The following is a 24,547-nucleotide window of genomic DNA, read 5'->3' as shown; positions in this document are numbered from 1 at the left end:
TATTCTGATAGTTTTCCTGTTCAGAAGTAAGCAAATTATCGGGGGCTGGAGAGATAGCATGGAGGTAAGGCATTTGCCTTTCATGCAGAAGGTCATTGGTTCGAATCCTGGCATCCCATATGGTCCCCTGAGCCTGCCAGGAGCAATTTCTGAACGTAGAGCCAGGAGTAACCCCTGAGCGCTGCCGGGTGTTACCCAAAAACCAAAAATAAATAAGAAGTAAGCAAATTATGACACCCCTCCTTTTTTTTTAACTGTAAGTTAACTTCAGGTTGAATTTATTTTTGTAAACATCTTAAGATATTTCTGCCTAAAAAATACAGTTTTACTTTGTTGCCAGACTCAGAAGAAGATGTTGTTGAAACTCCCGCTGTGTCCCATGAAGAACACACACACCAAGAAATAAAGGGCCAGAAAACATTGGCTACGCCTGCAGTTCGCCGCCTTGCAATGGAAAACAATGTAAGTTTTCCTCATTATTTTTGTCTTGTTTTTTGTTTTGTTTTGTTTTTGCCTTTGGGCCATGCCCACTGAGGCTCAAGAATACTCTTGGCTCTATACTCAGGAATCACTCCTAGCGGTGATCGAGAGACCATATGGTATGCCAGCGATCAAACTCGAGTTGCCACAATCAAGGCAAGTGCCTTACCCACTATTCTATCATCCCAGACTCTTTTCTTAGGTTACATAGGAAAAGCACATTTGTGGGACTGACAGAATAACTCCATGGACTGAGCATATGCTTTTAATGGAAGAGGCCCATGTTCAGTTTCTGGCACTGCATGGCTCCTGGAACACTACCTAGAGTAAATCTAGGAGCCAGTCAGGAGTAGCCTCCCCAGCATTATCGGGTATGGTCCCCAAACAGAAGGAAAATGCATTTGTTTCTTATGAATAATTATAAGCCATCCCACAATGATATGGTTCCATTTCTAATTAAAGAAAACATTTGATCCACTAGCTGGTGCCAGCCCAGTAAATCTTAAATGACTTCAGTAAAATCATTGTAAGACATAACTGTCATCTCAACTTGACTTTTTGTTGTGTTTGTAATAGTTCTATTTGCTTTTGTCTTGTTACAAACAATATGAAGTAAACTTTATTTGTCTCTGCAATGGGGTAGTCTGGGGTAGTGGATGGAAAATGGGACATGGATTGAAGGGAAGTCATACCAGTGGTAGAATTGGTGTTGGAATTGTTAATGCCTGAAACAACTGTATTATAAACAACTTGGAAAATCAGTGTTAAAAATTTTTAAAAGAGGGGGTTAGTGGGCCCAGAGAGATAGCACAGTTGTGTTTGCCTTGCAAGCAGTTGATCCAGGACCTAAGGTGGTTGGTTCGAATCCCGGTGTCCCATATGGTCCCCTGTGCCTGCCAGGAGCTATTTCTTTTTTTTTTTTTTTTTTTTTTTTTTTTTGGTTTTTGGGCCACACCCGGCATTGCTCAGGGGTTACTCCTGGCTGTCTGCTCAGAAATAGCTCCTGGCAGGCACGGGGGACCATATGGGACACCGGGATTCGAACCAACCACCTTTGGTCCTGGATCGGCTGCTTGCAAGGCAAATGCCGCTGTGCTATCTCTCCGGGCCCAAAGGAGCTATTTCTGAGCAAATAGCCAGGAGTAACCCCTGAGCACTGCCGGGTGTGCCCCCCCAAAAAAACAAACAAACAAACAAAAACAACAAACAAAAAAAGAAGGGGTTAGTGTGATAATTCAAAGTGTTTTGCATGTGTGAGGCCTGGGTTCAATAAAATGCTTATTATTGAAATATGATAATTTGTGCTCGCTTCGGCAGCACGTATACTAAAATTGGAATGATACAGAGAAGATTAGCATAGCCCCTGCACAAGGATGACATGCAAATTCGTGAAGCGTTCCATATTTTAAAAAAAAAAAGAAGAAAAGAAAGAGCAAAAAATAAAAAATAGGGGCCGGAGAGATAGCATGGAGGTAAGGCGTTTGCCTTTCATGCAGGAGGTCATCGGTTCGAATCCCGGCGCCCCATATGGTCCCCCGTGCCTGCCAGGAGCTATTTCTGAGCAGAGAGCCAGGAGGAACCCCTGAGCACCGCCGGGTGTGGCCCAAAAAAACAAAAAAACAAAAAAAAATAATAATAATAAAAAATAAAATAAATAAAATAAAAAATAAAAAATAAATGGGCTTTAGGCAAATAAAAATTTTTTGCAAATGCAAAAAAAAAGAAAAATGATAATTTATCAAAGTTTTTATGAGAAGTGGAAAGAAAAATTAAGAGTATGGCTTTATTATTATTATTATTATTTTGGTTTTGGGTCACACCCAGCAGTGCTCATGGGTTACTCCTGGCTCTACTCTCAGAAATCACCCCATGCAGGCACAGGGGACCATATGGGATACCGGGATATGAACCACTGTCCTTCTGCATGAAAGGCAAATGCCTTACCTCCATGCTATCTCTCCAGCCCCTATTATTTTTATTTTTATTTTCTTTATTATGGTGGGGGTATTGATTGGGCCATACTCAGCTGTGCTCAGGGCTTACCTTTGGCTCTTGACTCAGGAATCACTCTTTTTTTGTTTTGTTTTGTTTTTTTGTTTTTGTTTTTGTTTTTGGGCCACACCCGGTGGTGCTCAGGAGTTACTCCTGACTGTCTGTTCAGAAATAGCTCCTGGCAGGCACAGGGACACCGAGATTCGAACCAACCACCTTTGGTCCTGGATCGACTGCTTGCAAGGCAAACACCGCAGTGCTATCTCTCCGGGCCCAGGAATCATTCTTGACAGTGCTCAGGGGAACAGACAGAGTGCTGGGGATCAAACCTTGGTCAGCCATATGAAAGGCAAGCACTTTACTTATGTTCTCACTCCTGCCTTAGATTTATTGAATTTAAGAATTTTAATTTTAGCATCATTTGGGCTGGGGAGATAGCTTCATAGGATGGAGTCCATATTTTTCTTGCAGAAACCCAAGGTTTGATCCCTGGTATCTTTTGGCTCAGTCCTCAAGCACTGTGTTGGGAGTAGCCTGCCAACTGTATGCTAAGCACCTACCAAATATAGTCCAGAAAAGACTAAAAATAATAGTAAAACAAACAAACAAACAAAAATAATAGTAAAATGTCCATATTTTTAGATTAAGCTGAGTGAAGTTGTTGGCTCAGGAAAAGATGGCAGGATACTTAAAGAAGATATTCTCAACTATTTGGAAAAGCAGACAGGAGCTATATTACCTCCTTCGCCAAAAGCTGAAATTGTGCCACCTCCAGCAAAACCAAAAGACAAGACTATTCCTATTCCAGTATCAAAACCTCCAGTATTCATAGGCAAAGACAGGACAGAACCGGTGAAAGGTAATCATGACCTTTACTTATAACTAAAATTATAATATAGGGGAATAGTATAATATATTTGGGTAGAAGATATTTGTTACATATATACACATTATAAGTATATATATTATATATATATGGTTTCCGTTATTGCTGAAGGAAAAGTTTACATTCCGTATACAAGAACAAACCAAAAGAACAGTTTTTTTCAGGTGATATTTCAGTTTGTACTATTAATTTCTGAAGAATACTACAATGTCAATTTTTTTGCAATGCTAACCTATGTACAGATCATTGTTTCGTTTGATGAGTCTTTGGAATCTTTTCAATAGTCATTATTTTTAGGAAGCTTTCAAAGTTATTCTGATTTTTCCTGGTTGTTGTTTTTTTTTTGTTTTGTTTTGTTTTGTTTGTTTTTGGGCCACACCCGGTGGTGCTCAGGAGTTACTCCTGGCTGTCTGCTCAGAAATAGCTCCTGGCGGGGCTGGGCCGTGGCGCTAGAGGTAAGGTTCCTGCCTTGCCTGCTCTAGCCTTGGACGGACGGGACCGCGGTTCAATCCCCCGGCGTCCCATCTGGTCCCCCAAGCCAGGAGCAACTTCTGAGCACATAGCCAGGAGTAACCCCTGAGCGTTACCGGGTGTGGCCCAAAAACACACACACACACACATACAAAAGAAATAGCTCCTGGCAGGCATGGGGGACCATATGGGACACCGGGATTCGAACCAACACCTTAGGTCCTGGATCGGCTGCTTGCAAGACAAACACCGCTGTGTTATCTCTCCGGGCCCCACTTCTGATTTTTCATAAACTCTTTTAAGATGGTGGACTTCTAGAAGTGTTTCTTGGCAAGTACACCATTGAGTAGACACCTACTTGACATCCTTTTGCATTTTTTCCTGCTGCACAGTATTGAAAGTTGCTGCTTATTATAGGTTACCCTGGACTCTGGGTGCTCTGTGGCAGTCACAGCCTTCGCTTGGTAATAAATGACTTCAAGTTAGTTTTTAAAATGGTAACTCCAAGGAGAAGAGCTTGGAAATGATCAGCATTAAGGAAACTTCTATTTTAGGGGAAGAGGGGCCAACTAAAAAATTCAAAAATGAAAAAATATATATAATGTGTTTCAGGCTTTCATAAAGCCATGGTCAAGACCATGTCTGCAGCCCTGAAGATCCCTCACTTTGGATATTGTGATGAGGTTGATGTAACTGAACTAGTTAAACTCAGAGAAGAACTGAAACCCATTGCTTTGGCTCGTGGAATCAAACTCTCTTTTATGCCCTTCTTCTTAAAGGTGAGAGTTCATTCGTTTTTAAACCTAAAGCTTGTATGGGACATCATGTTTCGTTTTGAAAATATGAGGGGCCGGGTAGGTGGCGCTGGAGGTAAGGTGTCTGCCTTGCAAGCGCTAGCCAAGGAAGGACCGCGGTTCGATCCCCCGGCGTCCCATATGGTCCCCCCAACCAGGGGCGATTTCTGAGCACATAGCCAGGAGTAACCCCTGAGCGTCAAACGGGTGTGGCCCAAAAACCAAAATAAAAAAAAATAAAAAAAAAAAAAGAAAATATGCAAGATGTTAACTCTGGGTCTGAATAAAAATGTTACTTAACCATGTCACGTAAAAAATTGTCCATGAGGGGCCGGAGAGATAGCATGGGGGTAAGGCGTTTGCCTTGCATGCAGAAGGTCATTGGTTCGAATCCCGGCATCCCATATGGTCCCCTGAGCATGCCAGGTGCGATTTCTGAGCATGGAGCCAGGAGTAACCCCTGAGCGCTGCTGGGTGTGACCCAAAAAAAAAGAAGCAAATAAATAAATAAATCGCTTCTGGCAGGCTCAGGGGACCATATGGGATGCCCGGATTCGAACCACTGTCCTTTTGCAAGCAAGGCAAATGCCCTACCTCCATGCTATCTCTCGGGCCCCCCTCTTTGATACTATTTTGACAGATGGGCTGTCAAAAATTTTGACAGATGGGCTCTTCTGAACATGAAATGTGATAAGTGACACTCACCAAGTGCACTGTACTAGATGACCACACTAGACAGTCTTCTGTAGTGAATTCATATTGGAAACATGTGAGTGAGATCACCCAACCAGTGTGTGAACCAGAAAGAAAAAAAAAAAAAAGAAGTGAGAATTTTATACCCATACTCAAGGGGCAGGTAGAAATTGAGTTGGCAGAGAGCTTGGAAGAAAAGTAGGGTTAGTAGTCTGAGTCTAGAAGAATGAATCATGGCATAAGGTGTAAAACGACCTGTGGCCTATACATGTATTCATAGCACTGGCAAGAATGAAGAGTTAAAGGAGAACTTAAGTCTGTTTTCCAGTATGTCTGTTCTTTTTGTTTTGTTTTGTTTTGGCCACACCCAGTGACACTCAGGGGTTACTTCTGACTATGCACTCAGAAATCACTCCTGGCTTGGGGGACCATATGGGGCACCGGGGGATCAAACCATGGGCTTCCTAGGCTAGTGTAGGCAAGGCAGATGCCTTACCGCTGGCGCCACCACTCCAGCCCCAGTATGTCTGTCCTTAACTTACTGACTAAAGGCAGTCAGATGCCTAAACTCAGAATCAGTTTGCAAGAACACACCAAAGGGCCTGGACATAAAGAGGCATGGATTGAGTTGCTAATTTAGATCCTCACATCTGTGAAAGGGCAGACATTTTCTTTTCATAGTTTGATCAGTCTGCATAATTATAGGAAATCGCCTTGATTTTTATATTCTGCCTACTATTTTTTCTCATACTTAAATGCTTAGAAGGACCTAATTGACACTGCATGTGATAACATTAGTAGTTAAAATACACACAACTTGAAAGTAAGCGCATAAAATAAGTGCTCTCTTTCTTCTTTATGCCTCTTATTGTTCCTTCAAATTCCTAACCTTTCTAAGTTTGAAATGCTGAAGTTGGATTCTCTTTCTATTAAACAGGCTGCTTCCTTGGGATTACTCCAGTTTCCTATCCTGAACGCTTCTGTGGATGAAAACTGCCAGAACATAACATATAAGGTTGGCTATTAGTTATGATATATTCTTTTTTTTTTTGGTTTTTGGGCCACACCCGTTTGACGCTCAGGGGTTACTCCTGGCTATGAGCTCAGAAATCGCCCCTGGCTTGGGGAGACCATATGGGACGCCGGGGGATCGAACCGCGGTCCATCCTACGCTAGCGCTTGTAAGGCAGACACCTTACCTCTAGCGCCACCTTCCCGGCCCCAATATATTCTTGTTATAAATAAAGGATGGTGCACCTGGCTTCTGTGTACCTTAAGTAGTCATCTTTCTTTTAATTGATTTATTTACTGGTTTTGGGGCTACACCTGACAAATACTCAGGGGTTACTCCTGGCTGCCTGCTCAGAAATAGCTCCTGGCAGGCACAGGGACCATATGGGACACCGGGATTCGAACCAACCACCTTTGGTCCTGGATTGGCTGCTTGCAAGGCAAACACCTGCTGTGCTATCTCTCTGGGCCCAGATTATTATTTCTTAAAAAACAAACAAAAACAAAAAAAAAACTCCTGGGGCTGGAGATATAGTACAGTAGGTAAGGTGCTTGCCTTACACATGACTGACCTAAGTTTGATCTTGGGCATCCCAAATGGTCCCTGAGCAACATCATGAATAATTCCAGATATAGAGCCAGGAGTCACTCCTAGCCCTCAAGGCTTGTGTCTCCCAAACGAAACAAACAAAATCTTCCAGTTTCAATTGATTTGAATTTTGTTTGCTTTGGGGCGGTGCTCCAGATTTACTCCTGGCTTTGTACTTAGGGATCACTTCCTCTATACTATTTCTCAGTTCCTTTATTTCAAAATTTTTTGGGAATGGTTATCAGGGATTGAACCCAGGACTTCCTTTCTGCAAGGCATACACCCTACTATTGAAGCCATTTCTCCATTTCTGGACTATTTCCAGGATCATAGAAGAATAAGTTGTTCATGGAATCAGAATGTTAGTACAGTGGGTAGAGTGCTTGCTTTGCATGCAACTCACCTAGTTTGATTGCCACCACCACATATGTCCCTCCAAATCCTGCTAGAAGTGATCTCTAAGTTTAGAGCCAGGAGTAAACCCTGAACACAGCTGGGTGTGGCTGAAAAAACAAACAGATTACTGATTGAGAAGCCATAATAAATGCCCCGGTCTATTTTTTTAAAATTCATTAATATTCTCAATCTTTGACAAATGGAAGTGTTTAGTACGAATATTTGTGATTGAGAGTGAGTTCCTTTATAAGATTAATTTATATTATTAATATTAAATGATAATATTTATTAAAATATTTATTCAAAGTTTGATTTAACATTTGGGTCATTTTTTTGTTTGTTTGTTTTTGGGCCACACTTGGTGGTGCTCAGAGGTTGTTCCTGGTTTTGCACTCAGAAATTGCTAGTGGCAGGCTGAGGGATCATATAGGATGCCAGGAATTGAACTTGGGTTTGTCCTGGGTCGGCAGCATGTAAGGCAAACACCCGACCACTGTGCTTTCTCTCTGGCCCTTAATATTTGGGTCTTAAAGATCTTTATAACCTATGAAGAATTTGAATAATTTTCCAATTTGAGTTTTTCTTTATGATTCATATATTTGGTCCAGCTGAGGGCCTAATACTTGGAAAGTTTGCACTCTACCATGAAACTACGTTGCTGGCTCTAAAATCTTAATATGAGAACCAGAAAAGAGATTCTATTTTCAGCTTCCATTTATTCATCCAAATGGTGACATTTCTGTGAACCAGCCTCTGAAGGAATTGGAGAGCTACATCTCGAAATATCAGTGTATAATGTATGGAAACCTTCTTAAAAATAAATCTACAAAAAAAAAAATAAATAAATCTACATTTCTTCTGCCTTTTAAAATAATTTCTTGATTACATTTGCTTTTTTTTTTTTAACATTGCACTGTAATTCAGGAATAGTTTTATTGTCTCCAGAGAACTTTCTCTTTATATACCAGATGATGCATATACTCCAGTTCTTCAAGCCATTTCCCCAATCCACAAATCAGTTCTACCTTATTATTATTAGTTTATTTATTTTTTGGTTTTTGGGCCACACGGTTGACACTCAGGGGTTACTCCTGGCTATGCGCTCAGAAATTGCTCCTGGCTTGGGGGACCATATGGGATGCCAGGATCGAACTGCAGTCTGTCCTAGGTTAGTGCATGCAAGGCAAACATCCTACTGTTTGCACCACCACTCCGGCCCCTATTTACTTATTTTGCACAGTGGTGCAAACACAGTGGTGCTCAGGACTTACTCTGGGTTCTGCGCTCATAGGACATCTTTGTGGGGTTTGGGGAATTATATACAGTGTTTAGGATAGAATCTGAATCAACCCTATCTGCTGTGCTAAAGCTCTGTTTTAATGTTCCTATAGAAAGTAAATATACTAACAGCACTAACATGAGAGATGTTTTCTCTCTTTTTTTTTTGTTTTTTGTTTTTGGGCCACACCCGGTGTTGCTCAGGGGTGACTCCTGGCTGTCTACTCAGAAATAGCTCCTGGCATGCACGGGGGACCGTATGGGACACAGGGATTCGAACCAACCACCTTTGGTCCTGGATCGACTGCTTGCAAGGCAAACGCCGCTGTGCTATCTCTCCGTGCCCTGTTTTTAAAAAATTCAACAAGTAATGTTTATCTTAAGTTCCACGATAGTAAAATAATCGATAAATTATATTGGATGTGTATCTGTGTATCTTTCTAGGATTTTCTTTTATTTTTTATTCTTTCTTTTTTTTTGGGTGGGGGCAGGTTTGGGCCACACCAGCAGCGCTCAGGGGTTATTCCTGGCTCTGTGCTCAGAAATTGCTCCTGGCTTGGGGGACCATATGGGATACCAGGGGATCAAACCAAAGTCCGTCCTAGGTCAGCGTGTGCAAGGCAAACGCCCTACTGTTTGCACCACTGCTCCAGCCCCTGACGCGTGTTTTTGTAACAGTTAAAGGTGACCCTTTTCTGTTAAGTTTGTGGAAAGACCTACTGTTAAAGCATTTGTGTTTGGTTTTCTTTTTTTCTTTTTTAGGCTTCTCATAATATCGGGATAGCAATGGACACTGAGCAGGGGCTGATCGTGCCAAACGTGAAAAATGTTCAAGTCTGCTCTATATTTGAGATCGCCTCTGAGCTGAACCGCCTCCAGCAGCTGGGGTCTTCGGGACAGCTGGGCACCTCTGAACTCACAGGAGGCACCTTTACTCTTTCCAACATCGGATCTGTGAGTTGAGAATCAGAAACCATCATCAAAGCTTTGATCTTATGCACATTTAAACTTTTATTTTCATTTTCTTAAATAATATTTCTTTAAGCACCATGATTGCAAATATATTTGTCGATGGACGTTTCAAATTTTAAATTCCTTTCACCTTTTGCTCCTCAAATACTGAATATTTGACTTTTGTTGTGTTTTATTTTTAGATTGGCGGTACTTATGCCAAACCAGTAATATTGCCACCCGAAGTAGCAATTGGGGCTATTGGGTCCATTCAGGTATGTTTCTTATTGACAAAGCAATTAAGCAAATTAATATTAAATTAAATATTAATATTAAGCAAATCAATAGACTAAGCACAAAGTAGAGTCACCATTTCCAAGATTTTACCCCTCCTTTGTGGGCGTTTTTTTTTTTTTAACTTTATTGATTGATTGATTGGTTGGTTGGTTGTTGGGCCACACCCAGCAGTGTTCAGGGGTTACTCCTGGCTCTGCATTCAGAAATCACCCTGGCAGGCTTGGGACTATATGGGTTGCACAGAATTGAACTGGGTCCCTCCTGGGTCACCCACATGCAAAGCCTTACTGTTGTGCTATCTCTCCGACCCCTTCTTTGTGGGTTTGACTGTGACTTTTGGCTCCGTAAGCCAGTTATTTCTTCCTTAAAGTTAGGTCTTCAATTCTGGTCTCTGTGTATGAATGGTGATGATAGGAATTTTTTTTTTCGGTTTTTGGTTTTTGGGTCACACCCGGCAGCGCTCAGGGGTTACTCCTGGCTCTATGCTCAGAAATCGCCCCTGGCAGGCACAGGGGACCATATGGGATGCCAGGATTTGAACAACCGACCTTCTGCATGCAAGGCAAATGCTCTACCTCCATGTTATCTCTCCAGCCCTTATAGAAACTATTTTTGTGTGGGTCATCCATTGTAGGTTATGCCAGGCACAGCTGTGAGTTCCTTTGAATAAATACCAATTGAGCTAATTTGCTTCTATCATTTATCTTTATTTCAGAGAATCAAAAACTAAATTTTAATGTAATTCAGATTATTTGTAACGAAGTGTGAGGCGCTGTTTAGATTATTTTTTCCCCTCTAACTTTACTCTTTAACTCACTGGGTATAGCTCTGGAGGTTCCCTGTACCACAAACATAAGCAGTATCACAGCACTGGGGCCAAACATTTGAACTGTTTGGCCTAGCTGGCCAAGAAAATATCCCAGGAATGGACCTTGAGTACCTCCCCTCCTAGAAAAAAAGTAAACAGCCAACTTTGCAGTCTGTGATGAGATTTATTGTATGTATAGATATAGTACAGGGATCCAACACTAACTTGCAGAGACACTGAAATCTAGAGATTTTTAACTTATAAAAGTGGAGAAAGTGCAAATTTGCGTTTTCAAAGGTTTCTTGGGATGTTTTGCTGTCTGAGGAGGGTCAGTGACGTTTTTTGTTTGTTTGGTTGGTTTTGTTTTTATTGTTGGGGTTTGTTTTTTTTTTATTTATATTTTGGGCCACACCCAGTGATGCTCAGGGGTAGTTCCAGCTTTGTGTTCAGGAGGCTGTCTGGGAACTATATGAAATGCTGGGGATTTGGGGCCGGAGAGATAGCATGGAGGTAAGGCGTTTGCCTTGCAAGCAGAAGGTCATTGGTTCGAATCCCAGCATTCCAAATGGTCCCCCGAGCCTTCCAGCCTTCCAGGAGTGATTTCTGAGAATGGAGCCAGAAGTAAGCCCTGAGCACTGCTGGGTGTGACCCAAAAACCAAAAAAAAGAAAGAAAGAAATGCTGGGATTGAACCCAAGTTGGCCAGGCACAAGACCAGCTCCCTGTCCACTGTGCTATCTCTCCAACCCAGAATTTGCACTCTGTGCATGTGAAGCCTGACTCTGTTCTCTCTCTTATTTCTAGACCCTTCCCAGATTCAACCAAAAAGGAGACGTTTATAAGGCACAGATTTTGAATGTGAGCTGGTCAGCTGACCACAGGATCATTGACGGTGCTACAATGTCACGCTTCTCAAATTTGTGGAAGTCCTACTTGGAAAACCCAGCTTTGATGCTGTTAGATATGAAATGAAGATGAACAAAACCTCTCTGAACATTTTTTTTTTTTTTTAGTTTCCAAAGAATATGTAGAGCCTAGCTGTGCGAACACATGTTCTTCGTGATACTTTGTATTATAAATTGTTTGTATTATATGATTACGGTTCTATGGCACAATATTTATCACTGTTCTGTTAGATGTTTTACTGAGAATGAATCATGGTGAAAGAATTCTCCGGAGGCAGTTACATTTTATTTTTATAGGTCATGGACTTCTTTTTTTTTGTGGGGGGAGTCACTGGAGTGGGGAGTGCTAGGGATGGAACCCAGGGACTTAGACATGTGAGTTAAGCACTCTACCACTATACCCAAAAAGCATAACTTCTTTCTGTCATGCTGGTGTCAGTGGATTGAAACTGGCAAAACAAAAATAATTAACATAATTTATGTTAATTGAACAAGCATTAGTATTCTTCCTATATTTTTCCTTTGTTTTATTTAACACTCACTGTGACCAGAAGACAAATTATACTCTGTTGGGGAAAGGAATTTCATAAGCAAAAAGATCTTCTGTTTCTCCACAATAATGCTACTTGTTGTTTTTAAAAAACAAAAAAAGTAAGTGCAATTATATTTACCTTTTAAGATATCCAGGAATCTATGGCTCTGTAGAGTATCATTGTAAATGCCTTATTTATATAAATTAATAATTTCAAAGGAAAAATTTAGCGTAGATCTTAAAAGATACTCATAGTTTTCTAGCCACTATGACAGTTAGAAGTGTTTGTTTTAAATGAAAATACTTTGGGTAGGGAAGATAGAAGCCTCAAGGGACTGAGTTTCATGGTTTGTATTGTGGGGGACCTAGATTTGAGCCCTGGTACCTCCTGGAGTGACTTTCCAAGTACCAAGCCAGAAGGAACCTCTGAGTATGTCCAGGCATGGCTCCAAACAAAAATAAATAAAATTTATGTACCTTTAGATTCTTGGTAATGCTTTATCGGGAAGAACTCCTGTCAAACTGGCTTCGTGTTCATGTGTTTTAAATGTAGCAGTTGCTGATATAATCTATATTCAGAAATTTCCTGCCTTTTACTTTTTTATTTTTAGACTTTATGTTCAGCACAAAATCGGGTAGAATAGGGGCCAGAGTGGTGGCACAGGCAGTAGGGCCTTGCATGCACTGACCTAGGATAGACTGCAGTTTGATTCCCCAGCATCCCATATGATCCCCTAAGCCAGGAGTGATTTCTGAGCACATAGCCAGGAGTAACCCCTGAGTGTCACCGAGTGTGACCCAAAAAGCAAAAAAAAAAAAAAAAAAAAAAAAAAAAGTGGGGGGGTTTGGATAAATTAAAGATTTGAGACTAGGGAAATCATTCAAATGGGCTGGAACACACACTCTGCATGCAGGAGCTCTGGATTGGGTTTGATCCCAACCACTGTTGGGATTTCCCCTGAGCACTGCACCCTAAGTGAACCCTGAGCACTGCCAAGGTAGCCCAATAAAACAAATAAAATTAAGATCTATTATCGCATTCTTGATACCCTGAGAAAGATGTGACTAACGAAAGGAGAGGTCAGGCAGTAATTGTGGATGTTAAAATAATAGTTTTTATTTCAGCATATCAATAGATGATTCTCCATCTTGTTGGAGTCCCACCACTTCACTCGTCATAATGGCACCCAAATAAATACACTCTAACATTTCTATGTACATTCAGAAATCCATGTTGTGTCTCATATTCTCTCATTGAAAATTATGTGCAAGTAACAGAAAAAGTAGTTTTTATCTCTACTTGATTGTTTCCATGTTGAAATTAAAAACCATTTAATTTTGATATGGAAATTACTTTTCAATAGAAGATAATATGCCAAATGAATGTTACTATTTTTTAAACTCAGTTAATAGAATTACCAGGAAAATAAAAGCATCTCTCCAATTAACATTTTGATCAATGCATCTGTATACATACATAGCTATTCTTTTTATGAAAAGATTATACTATTTTATTTGTTTTTTTAATTAAACACTTATGGGGTAATTTTACACTTCAATAAATTCACACTATACTTTTAAATGACTGCTAGTATTCTGTTGTGTATTTATTAAATGTTTATTTTTATTTATTTATTTTGGTTTTTGGGTCACACCTGACCATGCCCAGGAGTTACTCCTGGCTCTGCGCTCAGAAATGGCTCCTGGCAGCTTGGGGGGGACCATATGGGATGCTGGGAATCGAACCAGGGTCCTTTCCTGAGTTGGCCTCGTGCAAGGCAAATGCCCTACCCCTGTGCTATCACTCTGGTCCCTATTAAAAGTTTAAATGCTAAACATTTACCATATACCAACATTTACACATACCAAGCATGGTGTTTAGTACTGGGTACACAATATTTACCCTCATGACTCATGCTGTTATTGGGCTGACAATTTAGTGAGGAAGACAGATATGAAATTGTCTTGGTCCAAAGATATGTCTCAATAGACTGAACACATTCTTTGTAGGTGGACTGGGTTCAATTCCCCAGCTCTGTATGGTTTCACAGGCACTGCTGGGATCAGCCCATAAGCACCACTATGTGTCTGAGACTGACCTTCAGGGGCACACATCCCCAAATTCTACTTGGCTACTGCCTGCATCTACTTGCCTAGCTGTTGCCCAAAGCGAGCCTCATATGTAAGCACTGGTTTTACCACCCCTTGCTCCCCCATTCTGGAAGGTTTGGCTCTTCTGTCTCTCCTTAGGCGCAAGGACCACTTTCCACTTTCCAAGGAACTCTCAAAGTGCAGACCAACAGATACAGAATATTTGCATGATCACAGAGAATTCTGTAGTAGATAATCTGCCCTAACTAGAAAGATAAATATCTGGAGAGATCATGAGGCTGGAGAGATAGTACAGCCAAGTCAACTACTTGACTTTCCAGGCAGCCAGTCTGGCCTTGCATAGTCAGCCTTTAAGCCCAGCTATGATTGATCCCTAAGCCAAAATCACAGCTATAAACACAGTTGGGCATTCACACCCCTAAGAGCCCCAGAGTCCATCTGATACCGCCTGGTACTCTAAGTATCATTGAGAATAACAACCACAAAATATGGAGCCCCAGACCAAATTCTAAATCTACTGTCTGATTTTTTCCCTCTAGGTAATTAGAAAAACTCCAATCACTTGCTTTCTCAAATTGTTATATTGACAGCTGTTCCATGAGCAGACCTCACTTTGTTTTGTTTTTTGGGGGGTGGGAGGAATTGGGGGCCACGCTCAGTAGTGCTCAGGTGTTGCTCTTGGCTCTGCACTCAGAAATTACTCCTGGCAGGCTCAGGGAATCATATGGGATGCAGGGTGTCAAACCTGGGTCGGTCATGGGCAAGGAAAATGCCTGACCCACTGTGCTATCGCTCTGGCCCCAATCTTTGGCTATTAATAGCAAGTGTGGATGGAAGGTCTTGTAATTCTGGTCACTTAAAATCAATGTGTCTGTTAAAGAGATAATGCTGAGGGGCCAGAGAGGTGGTGCAAGAAGTAGGGCATTTGCCTTGCACGTGGCTGACTTAGAACAGACTGTGGTTGATCCTCTGGCATCCCATATGGTCCCTCAAGCCAGGAGCAATTTCTGAGAGCAAAGCCAGGAATAACCGTTGAGCGTCACCAGGTGTGGCCCCCCCAAAAAAGAAAATGTTGATTTCATTTCCAGATGTCTTCTAAATAGTTGTCTCTCAAATCACCACTCATCAATTTTTTTGTTATTTGTTTCATTTGGGGGGCACACCCAGTAATATTCAGGAGTTACTCCTCATTCTATACTCATATGGGGGACCATATGAGATGCTGGGAATCAAACCCAGTTGGTGGTATACAAGACAACGCTCTCCATCCTGTGCTGTTGCTCTGGTCCAGGCATCCCTCTTAACTCTCACAACCCAGGGTCAACACACAGTTCAGTGACATCTCCAGAGCTAATTAGACCCACACAACTCAATCTTTATTTATTTATTTATTTATTTATTTATTTATTTTGGTTTTGGGTCACACCCGGCAATGCTCAGGGGTTATTCCTGGGTCTAGGCTCGGAAATGGCCCCTGGCAGGCTCAGGGGACTATATGGGATGCTGTGATTCAAGCCATTGTCCTGCATATTATCTCTCCGGCCCCTCACAGCTCTTTATACTGAAACTCAAGTGGTTCTTGTTAACCCCACAGTATCACCCACAGGCCCCTTTGTGTTTATATTTTGTTTATATTTTTCTTTGGGGCCACATCTAGCACTACTCAGGGTCATGTGGGAGTACGGTGTGGTTCTCAGGGATTTCTTCCAGCATGTTGGTGGGGATGGAAACGTGCAGCATTGGGAATTAAATCCACAGTTTTGGGGGATAGAGCGGTGGCTCAAGCGGTAGGGTGTCTGCCAGATGGTCTCCCAAGCCAGGAGTGATTTCTGAGCGCATAGCCAGGAGTAAACCCTGAGCATCACCAGGTGTGGTCCAAAACCAAATAAACAACAACAACAACAACAACAAATACACGGTTCCAGTATACAAAGCCTGTACACCTAACATTTGAACCATTTGGCCTCACTGCAACCCCCATGCTTGCTCTCTTAAAACTTTTTTTCTGGGGCCGGAGAGATAGTATGGAGATAGGGTGTTTGCCTTGCATGCAGAAGGACAGTGGTTTGAATCCCAGCGTCCCATATGGTCCCCCAGCCTGTCAGGAGCGATTTCTGAGCATAGAGCCAGGAGTGACCCCTGAGCAACGCTGGTGTGACCCATTTAAAAAAATAAACAATGACAAAAAAAAAACCCATAACTTATTTTTCTTTCTATTTTGGTTTTGGACCACATAAAACTATGTTCAGGGCTTCCCTTGACTTTTAGCTCAGGGACTACTCCTGGAACGACTCAAGGCAAGAGCCCTATATCTGCTGTTCTATCTCTCCATGGCACACACACCCCCAGACTCTTTTGTTATAGACAATATTACCATGGGTATTGGGGGATGAATCTGGGACTTCCATCACTGTGATCTTGTCACCAATGTGCACTGGGAGAGGTCCTGGCAGTCATTTGAATGAGAACTCTCTGCCATACAGCATGTGGCCTCTGACACAGCAAGCTGTGTGCAATCCTTCGTCATTCAACACAAGCACCACAGTGATTCCAGAGAGAACTACATCCAGTGTGCGCAACCTTCAGAGAGCATTACATTCAGAAAATGACAGAGGCTAAAGTGATAGCACTGAGGTAAGGCGTTTGCCTTGCATGCAGAAGGAAGGTGGTCCCCCGAGCCTGCCAGGAGCGATTTCTGATTGCAGAACCAGGAGTAACCCCTGAGCATTGCCGGGTGTGACCTAAAAACCAAAACCTAACAAACAAATAAATAAAAGAAAATGCGGGCCGGGCGGTGGCGCTGGAGGTAAGGTGCCTGCCTTGCCTGCGCTAACCTAGGACGGACCGCGGTTCGATCCCCCGGCGTCCCATATGGTCCCCCAAGAAGCCAGGAGCAACTTCTGAGCGCATAGCCAGGAGTAACCCCTGAGCGTCACAGGGTGTGGCCCAAAAACCAAAAAAAAAAAAAAAAAAAAAAAAGAAAGAAAATGCCAGTACCTCAGTCAAATGTATGAGCATTGAAACTTTGTCATTGCAATAGTAACAAAAAGGAAAAGAGAGGAAAATGAAGAAGGGAGAGAAAGGAAGAGAAGTGCAGAAGAAAGGAGAACACAAGGGAGATCAAGAGTTTAGGATAGGGGGCCGGAGCTGTGGCCGGAGCAGTGGCACAAACGGTAAGGTGTTTGCCTTGCTTCCTGAGCTAACCTAGGACAGACCGATGTTTGATCCCCCAGCGTCCCATATGGTCCCCCAAACCAGGAGCGATTTCTGAGCGCATAGCTAGGAGTAACCCCTGAACATCACTGGGTGTGACCCGAAAAACAACAAAAAAGAGTTTAGGATAGGAGGGCCAGATAGTACTAGGGAAGGGAAGGGGGGGAGGGAAGGGGAGGGGAGGGGAGGGGAGGGAAGGGGAGGGAGGGGAGGGGAGGGAAGGGGAGGGGAGGGGAGGGGAGAAAAAGCTCTGGCTTAAAGAAGGTAGCATCTAATCCACAGCACTCATATTCCCAGAGGAACCAGTAAGTACAGGGTAAACCTGTGATGTTATTTGTCTTGAAACTTATTGTAATAAACGTCTACATACATTTTCAATATGTGGTAGATAGTAGGGAAAAATTGTAGAAGAAAATTGTGATAAGAAATAAAATAGTGGATTGCTTTGGTTCTGTTTTTGTTTTGTTTTGTGGGAGCAAAACACTTCCTGGTAGTGTTCAGGCCTTACTCCTGGCTCTGCTATCTAGGATCATGCTGGTGGAGTGAACATTTAGGTGAATAGATGGGGTCCTAGGGTAACCATATTCAAGACAAGTTATGTCTCTCAGGCCCCAAGAAGGAAAAGTAGGGTAGAGCATTGACACCTGAATAAAACTTGACTATTTCATTTTTTTTTTTTTTTTTTTGTTTTTGGGCCACACCCAGTAACGCTCAGGGGTTACTCCTGGCTATGCGCTCAGAAGTTTCTCCTGGCTTGGGGGACCATATGGGACACCGGGGGATCGAACCGCGGTCCGTCCAAGGCTAGCGCAGGGAAGGCAGGCACCTTACCTTTAGCGCCACCGCCCGGCCCCGACTATTTCATATTTTTGAGAAATGCAAGTAGAGTTCAAAGTCAAACAGTAACAGTAACTTTGAAGTTACTGAAGAAGGCAAGTTAACTAAGTGGATGGCAAGTGTGAAAAGTTAACAGCCACTACAGTGGGATAAATATAAATAAAAAGCTTACTAGCAGTTTGAAATATTAGATATTGAAATATTGCACAAGAACCTGGCCTAGATCCATTGTGTTTTGGGCACAAGATGAGAAGAGCTGAGAGATTCTTTGAAGCTGGGCTGGCAAAGGCAGGACAAGATGTCAGAGACAAAGGGAAAGAAAAAGCAAATGCACTGTTATGTAAGTTGTAAATATATCAAAATTATTATAAGGGTCAGGGAGATAGCACAAAGGAAGGGAAAGCCTGGTTCGCATGCTGAAGTCCTGGGTTCAATTCCTGTCACCACCTGGTCTCCTGCACTTCATTAGGAGCAGCACTTGAGCACAGAGCTGGATACTACTGGGTTTGGTCAACAACAAATATACATTATATATGCATATATATAACTCGTAATTAATTTTATTCTATCAGTTGGCAGCACTGGGAAGATGATTTCATGTAGTAGAACAAGGACCTAGCATCTCTGATGTCCTGATTCTCTGGACAACACAACTTTCCTGAGAACAGCTAGGTGTGACATCGTTTGTGATGTAGTTTGTGCCTCTGCATCCTTCCTACATAGAATGATGCAGCAAATATATTTATGTTTAAAAAGACACATATATGGGGGCCGGAGAGATAGCATGGAGGTAAGGCGTTTGCCTCTCATGCAGAAGGATGGTGGTTCGAATCCTGGCATCCTATATGGTCCTCTGAGCCTGCCAGGGGCGATTTCTGAGCATGGAGCCAGGAATAACCCTTGAGCTCTGCCGGGTGTGACCCAAAAACTAAAACTAAAATAAAAATAAAAATAAAATACACATATATAATCGGGGGTGTGATTAAGTAATTGCATAGAAGAATTCTGATTTTGGGGGCCAGAGCAATGACATCTGGGTACTACACCTGGGTACCGGGCACCCTGAGCCCCACCAGGAGTGATTCCTGAGTACAGAGCCAGGAACAAACCCTGACCACAGATAAGGAGTGACCCCCAACAAAAAGAATTTAGCTTACAAAGGAGACAGTGAAAGCAAGTTGGAAGGTGAGGCCAGTAGGGCGTTTGCCTTGCACATGGCCGTCCCAGGACCAACCAGATTTGATCCCTAGCATCCCATGAGATCCTCCGAGCCTACCAGGAGTGATTTCTGAGCACAGACCCGGGAATAACCCCTGAACACAGTTAGGTGTGCCCCCCCCCCCTCAAAAAAAGAAGAATCCTGATTTTAGCAGGTTTTCTTTGTTTTGCTTTGGGGCCACCTCCAGTGGTGCTCAGGGGTTACTTCTGGCTCTGCAATCATGAATCACTTTTGCCTGTACTAGGATGCTGGCAATCAAACCTGGGTTGATTGCATGCAAGCACCTTACCTGCTGTACTACCTCAGCATTCCTTTTTCAAAACGTAGATTTTTTTTTGGGGGGGGGGTTTTGGACCACACCCGGCGGTGCTCAGGGGTTACTCCTGGCTGTCTGCTCAGAAATAGCTCATGGCAGGCACAGGGGACCATATGGGACACCGGGATTCGAACCAACCACCTTAGGTCCTGGATCGGCTGCTTGCAAGACAAACGCCGCTGTGCTATCTTTCCAGGCCCAGATTTATTTTTAAAGTATTTTTAGTCCCCTTTCCTCTTTTTGGGAGCAGTCATGTTAAGTTTTGATTCATACCCAAGGGTGCTCAGGCACTACTCTGGGCTCTGTGCTCAGGGACACTTCAGCCAGTCCTTGTGGGGATGATTATATGGGTACCAGAAATTGAACCAGGATCAGTTACATGAAGATGTCTTTTTAAAATTTTTCTTTGTGGCTTATAGAACTAATAATAATGATTTTTCATAGTCATAATTCAAATATCACATTTATCACCAGTGTAGCCATATTCCTCCCCCATGCTGATGTCTTTTTTGTTTGTTTTGGGGTTTATTATTATTATTATTATTATTATTATTATTATTATTATATTACTTTGGTTTTTGGGTCACACCCGGCGGCGCTCAGGGGTTACTCCTGACTCTGTGCTCAGAAATTGCCCCTGGCAGGCTCGGGGGACCATGTGGGATGCCAGGAATTGAAGCGGGGTCCATCCTGTGTTGGCTGTTTGCAAGGCAAACTGCTTACTACTGTGCTATCGCTTTGGCCCCTGTTTGTTTTGAGGCCACACCTAATGGTGCTCAGGGGTTACCTCTGGCTCTGCACTCAAAAATCACTCCTGGCATGCTCATGGGACCTTTTGGAATGCAGAGGCAGGGAATCAAACACAGGTCAGGGCATACAAATCAAATGCCCTATCTGCTATTCTATTGCTCCGACCCCATGATGTCTTAACTATTCCCTGTACTATATCTTTTGCCCCTCACTTGCTATCTTTATTGTTTTTGATGTTGCAGATTGGACGTGCACATATGCCTGAGCTGCAGACCTTGCACAGCCAGATGAGATATCACTGAGGTTTACACACCTTAGTGGTCATGCTTGCTAGATTTGAAATGTTGGGCCTAGAACAACAGTATAGCTGGAAGGGAACATGCCTTGCACGCTGACAACCTGGGCTCAATCCTCGACATTCCATATGGTCCCCTGAGAGCCCCTGGAACTAATTTATTTTTATTTATTTATTTATATTTTTTTGGTTTTGGGCCACACCCGGTAATGCTCAGGGGTTACTCCTGGCTATGCGCTCAGAAGTTGCTCCTGGCTTGGGGGACCATATGGGACACCGGGGGATCGAACACGGTCCGTCCAAGGCTAGCGCAGGCAAGGCAGGCACCTTACCTTTAGCGCCACCGCCCGGCCCCTGGAACTAATTTATTTTTAAATTTTATTGTGACCAATGTGAATTGCAAGACTTTCACAGTTATATTTAAGGTACCGTATTTTCCAATAAGACAACTTTTAAAACAAAAAAGTCAACAGAAAATCGGGGGTCATCTTATACACCGAGTATATCTCAAAAAATGTTTCAATATGCCGATAAACAAAAATTGTCTGAATATTGCCACAAAACGAATTTTCCAACTCAATCCTGCACCAATCACTGCCAGGCTGCTCGGACTGCCTTTCTCACTCAGCCAATCCAAGCAGCTTTTGATGCATGCAAATTAGACAGTGTTCTGTACCGAATCTACACTGTCAAAGCCTGCTCAGATGGGCCAGAGTCAGAGAGGACGTCTATTCCAGTAGAACCTTTGGACCTTTGCTTGTTGTGATTGGCTCACTGTGGTACATACAGTTGCAGCACAGGAACATTTTGTCTGATACAGCAAATATAGGCCAAAACAAACCTATGTTTTAACTGCAAAATTAGGGGGTTGTCTTATACACCGGCAAATATGGTACATAGTGACAGTGAATTAGGGCCATTCCTACCACCAGTGTTGTCCTCCCTCTGCCCTTATTCCCAACATGCATTCTATACCTCCCCCCACTGAACCGCCTGGACTGCTAGTGTAACAGGTCCCTTTTGTGTATTGCTTGTAGTTTGGGTATCTTGATTCTAACTTTGGGTTAGTATTTAGTAGATACTAAACTTTGGGTTTAGTATTTAGGTCTGAACATTTTTTTTATTTCCACTCAATTTTCATGTAATTTTTTTGCTCCCCCCAGGAGTAATTTCTGAGTGCAAAGTCAGGAGTAACCCCTGAGCATTTCTGGGTGACTCCCAAACACCCAAATAAATAAATAAGTAAACAGTCTACATGTTTAAGTTAAGAGTAGCAGAAGGACTTCAACAGGAGAACTTTTTCAGGCATTCAGAGAAAGTTAAATTTGATTTCTTGACAATGCCCGCTAGACTGTCAGCTGATCCTTCTCCAGAGGTCCATGTGGTTCTTGCTATTCTCAGCTATGTCCATGACTAAATTTAGAACCAGACTGACATGCTCTTTCACTTGCTGATAGTCCTAGGAGGATTTGAATCATTCTGGATCACACTGAACACAATTCTTCCTGAAAATTCTCTTAGCCCATTATTGCTGAGTTCGAGGCCTGTGATCTTCTAAATAAATCTTCAACCATGGTAAGTATTATCCCAAAACATTCACCCCTCCCTGCCTCCTCTTCATATATAAACAGATTGCTAATGATGCCTCAATTATGCCTACATTTGCCGGAATGTGAAACTGAGCTTGGAAATAAATGTAAAAGTCCATAGCCATGTATGTAACTTGTTCCCCCAGGAGCTAAGAAGATGGTATTTATTTCTTTTGCCTTTTTTTTTTAACCTCTAACTTTGGAAAGTTGACTTTCTCAGTCATGTCATTGTTATCTTATTTCACTGTCATGCTATGAACTTTCTGTCATAATAATCATTAAGATAAAGGTGAAAATCTCATATTAGTGGTAGAAATTTCTGCCATTTTTAGCACATTTCCTTTAAGGGAAATAAGTGGTAACTGATGTTTAATGGGAAATGAGAAAATGAATTAGTGTGTGAATGATAATGTATCTCTAGTACAATATACATTGACATGTAGATATTAGAATTTTATAATGTTTTATAATTTGATAATCCACTTTGCAAAAATCTAAAATAATAAATAATCTAGTGATCATGAATTATCATGGAGCTGAATTATCAGTCTATGTATTCTAAGAGTTTTTGATAATAGGAAGATCTTACTATATATCCTGGTGTAACTTTTGCATATACTGTTTCATAGAAATTTTGCTGCCAGTATGCTTTAAAAATCTCAATAATTGGGGCCAAAAAAAAAATCTCAATAATTGGGGCCGGAGAGATAGCTTGGAGGTAAAGCGTTGGCCTTGCATGCAGAAGGTCGGTGGTTCAAATCCCGGCATCCCATATGGTTCCCCAGGAGTGATTTCTGAGCACTGTGGTGTGTGACCCAAAACAAACAAACAAACAAAAATCTCAATAATTTGGGCCCAGAGTGATAGCACAGCTACTTGCATGTAGACAACCCAACTTGGCATCCTGAGCCTGCCAGGAGTGCAGAGCCAGGAGTAACGCCTGAGCACACTGGGTGTGGACCAAAACCAAAATGAAACAAAACAAAATCTCAAACGTTTGTTATGTATTGCAATTCCATCTCAGTTTTCAAATTTTCCTTTCATATTAAAGTTCTTCCTTTTTCTGCCTCTCTGTTTCTCTTGCTATAATCTCCCTCAGAAACACTGCATACTTTTACTTAAAAGAAAAAATCATTTAGAGGACAATGCAGAAATGTAATATACTCTACCGAATTTCTTTCACCCTAGAAGCAACTATTTAATTTTTTTCAAATTTTCATTTTCATTGATTACCTCCATTGTCTTCTTAAACATTTTGATAACACCACGTTGTTTATAATACAATTGTCTCAGGGATTAAATGTTCAAACATCAATCTCCCCACCAATGTGACCTTCCTTCATCATTGATTGTCCCCATCATAGCCTGCCTCCTTGTTGGACAAACAGATTTAATTCATATTTTTTGTTACATCACTAAGGAGAATGGGATAATCAAAACTTTGGTCAATTGGAAATAATTATTCTAGCTCTCCTTTGTGTTACTAAAGTTAGTGTCTAAGGATTTACTGGGATGGGGTTGATGCTAACTGAGCCTTTTGTGTTACTATTTAGGCTCACAGAGGTTGGTGATTTAATTGTCCCATCAGATTTCCTATAATACCACTGAGCTGACATTATTATAAAATTTTGAGATGTTGTGTGACCCCAGCCAGGACTTATAACTCTGAACAACATTGGTGGTAGCTTGAGTTTGATAAGTGACTTTGGCAATTTCAGACCTATAAATATTGGTCTAGGATTTATAATCTGGAACAAACATGGCGGCTTGGCCATTTGGTCAGGTTAAGTCACAGAGCTGGGTCACTTCTGTCAAAGGGTGAAAGGTGTTTGACTAGACTGCTGTGGTTCATGAAGGTTCATCTGCTCCTGCCATTCTGAAAAGGCCCCATGGGTATCAGTCTGGACAACATGGAAAGTATCAAAGCTATTATTATCATTATCATCATTATTATTATTATTATTATTTTGGTTTTTGGGGCCACACCCGGTGTGCTCAGAGGTTACTCCTGATTCTGAGCTCAGGGGACTATATGGGATGCCAGTAATCAAACTTGTGTCTGTCCTGGATCAGCTGCGTGCAAGACGAATGCCCTATCACTGTGCTACCACTCTGGTCCAACAGCCTTTATCTC

General features: G+C 42.1%; 1 protein-coding gene and 1 non-coding gene across 2 annotated transcripts in view; both read left to right on the top strand.

Moving 5' to 3' along the window:
• DBT (dihydrolipoamide branched chain transacylase E2) overlaps positions 1-11,618 on the top strand; it is a 41,472-nt gene extending 29,854 nt beyond the window's left edge. Inside the window, exons 5-11 of the mRNA XM_049765744.1 lie at positions 341-462; positions 3,115-3,331; positions 4,442-4,608; positions 6,254-6,331; positions 9,353-9,544; positions 9,745-9,816; positions 11,450-11,618. Coding sequence (XP_049621701.1) covers positions 341-462; positions 3,115-3,331; positions 4,442-4,608; positions 6,254-6,331; positions 9,353-9,544; positions 9,745-9,816; positions 11,450-11,617 — 1,016 coding nt within the window. The 3' untranslated portion in view covers position 11,618. The remainder of the gene's footprint in view (positions 1-340; positions 463-3,114; positions 3,332-4,441; positions 4,609-6,253; positions 6,332-9,352; positions 9,545-9,744; positions 9,817-11,449) is intronic.
• On the top strand, positions 1,782-1,888 carry LOC125997655 (U6 spliceosomal RNA). The gene has a single exon (XR_007491694.1). It is a non-coding gene; the product is annotated as a U6 spliceosomal RNA (small nuclear RNA).
• Positions 11,619-24,547: the final 12,929 nt, after the last annotated feature.

Source organism: Suncus etruscus, chromosome 19 (genome assembly GCF_024139225.1).
Source record: "Suncus etruscus isolate mSunEtr1 chromosome 19, mSunEtr1.pri.cur, whole genome shotgun sequence".
In the NCBI taxonomy this organism is placed as follows: Eukaryota; Metazoa; Chordata; class Mammalia; order Eulipotyphla; family Soricidae; genus Suncus; species Suncus etruscus.
Note: the sequence above shows the minus strand (reverse complement) of the source record. Positions and strands in the feature narration are given on the sequence as shown.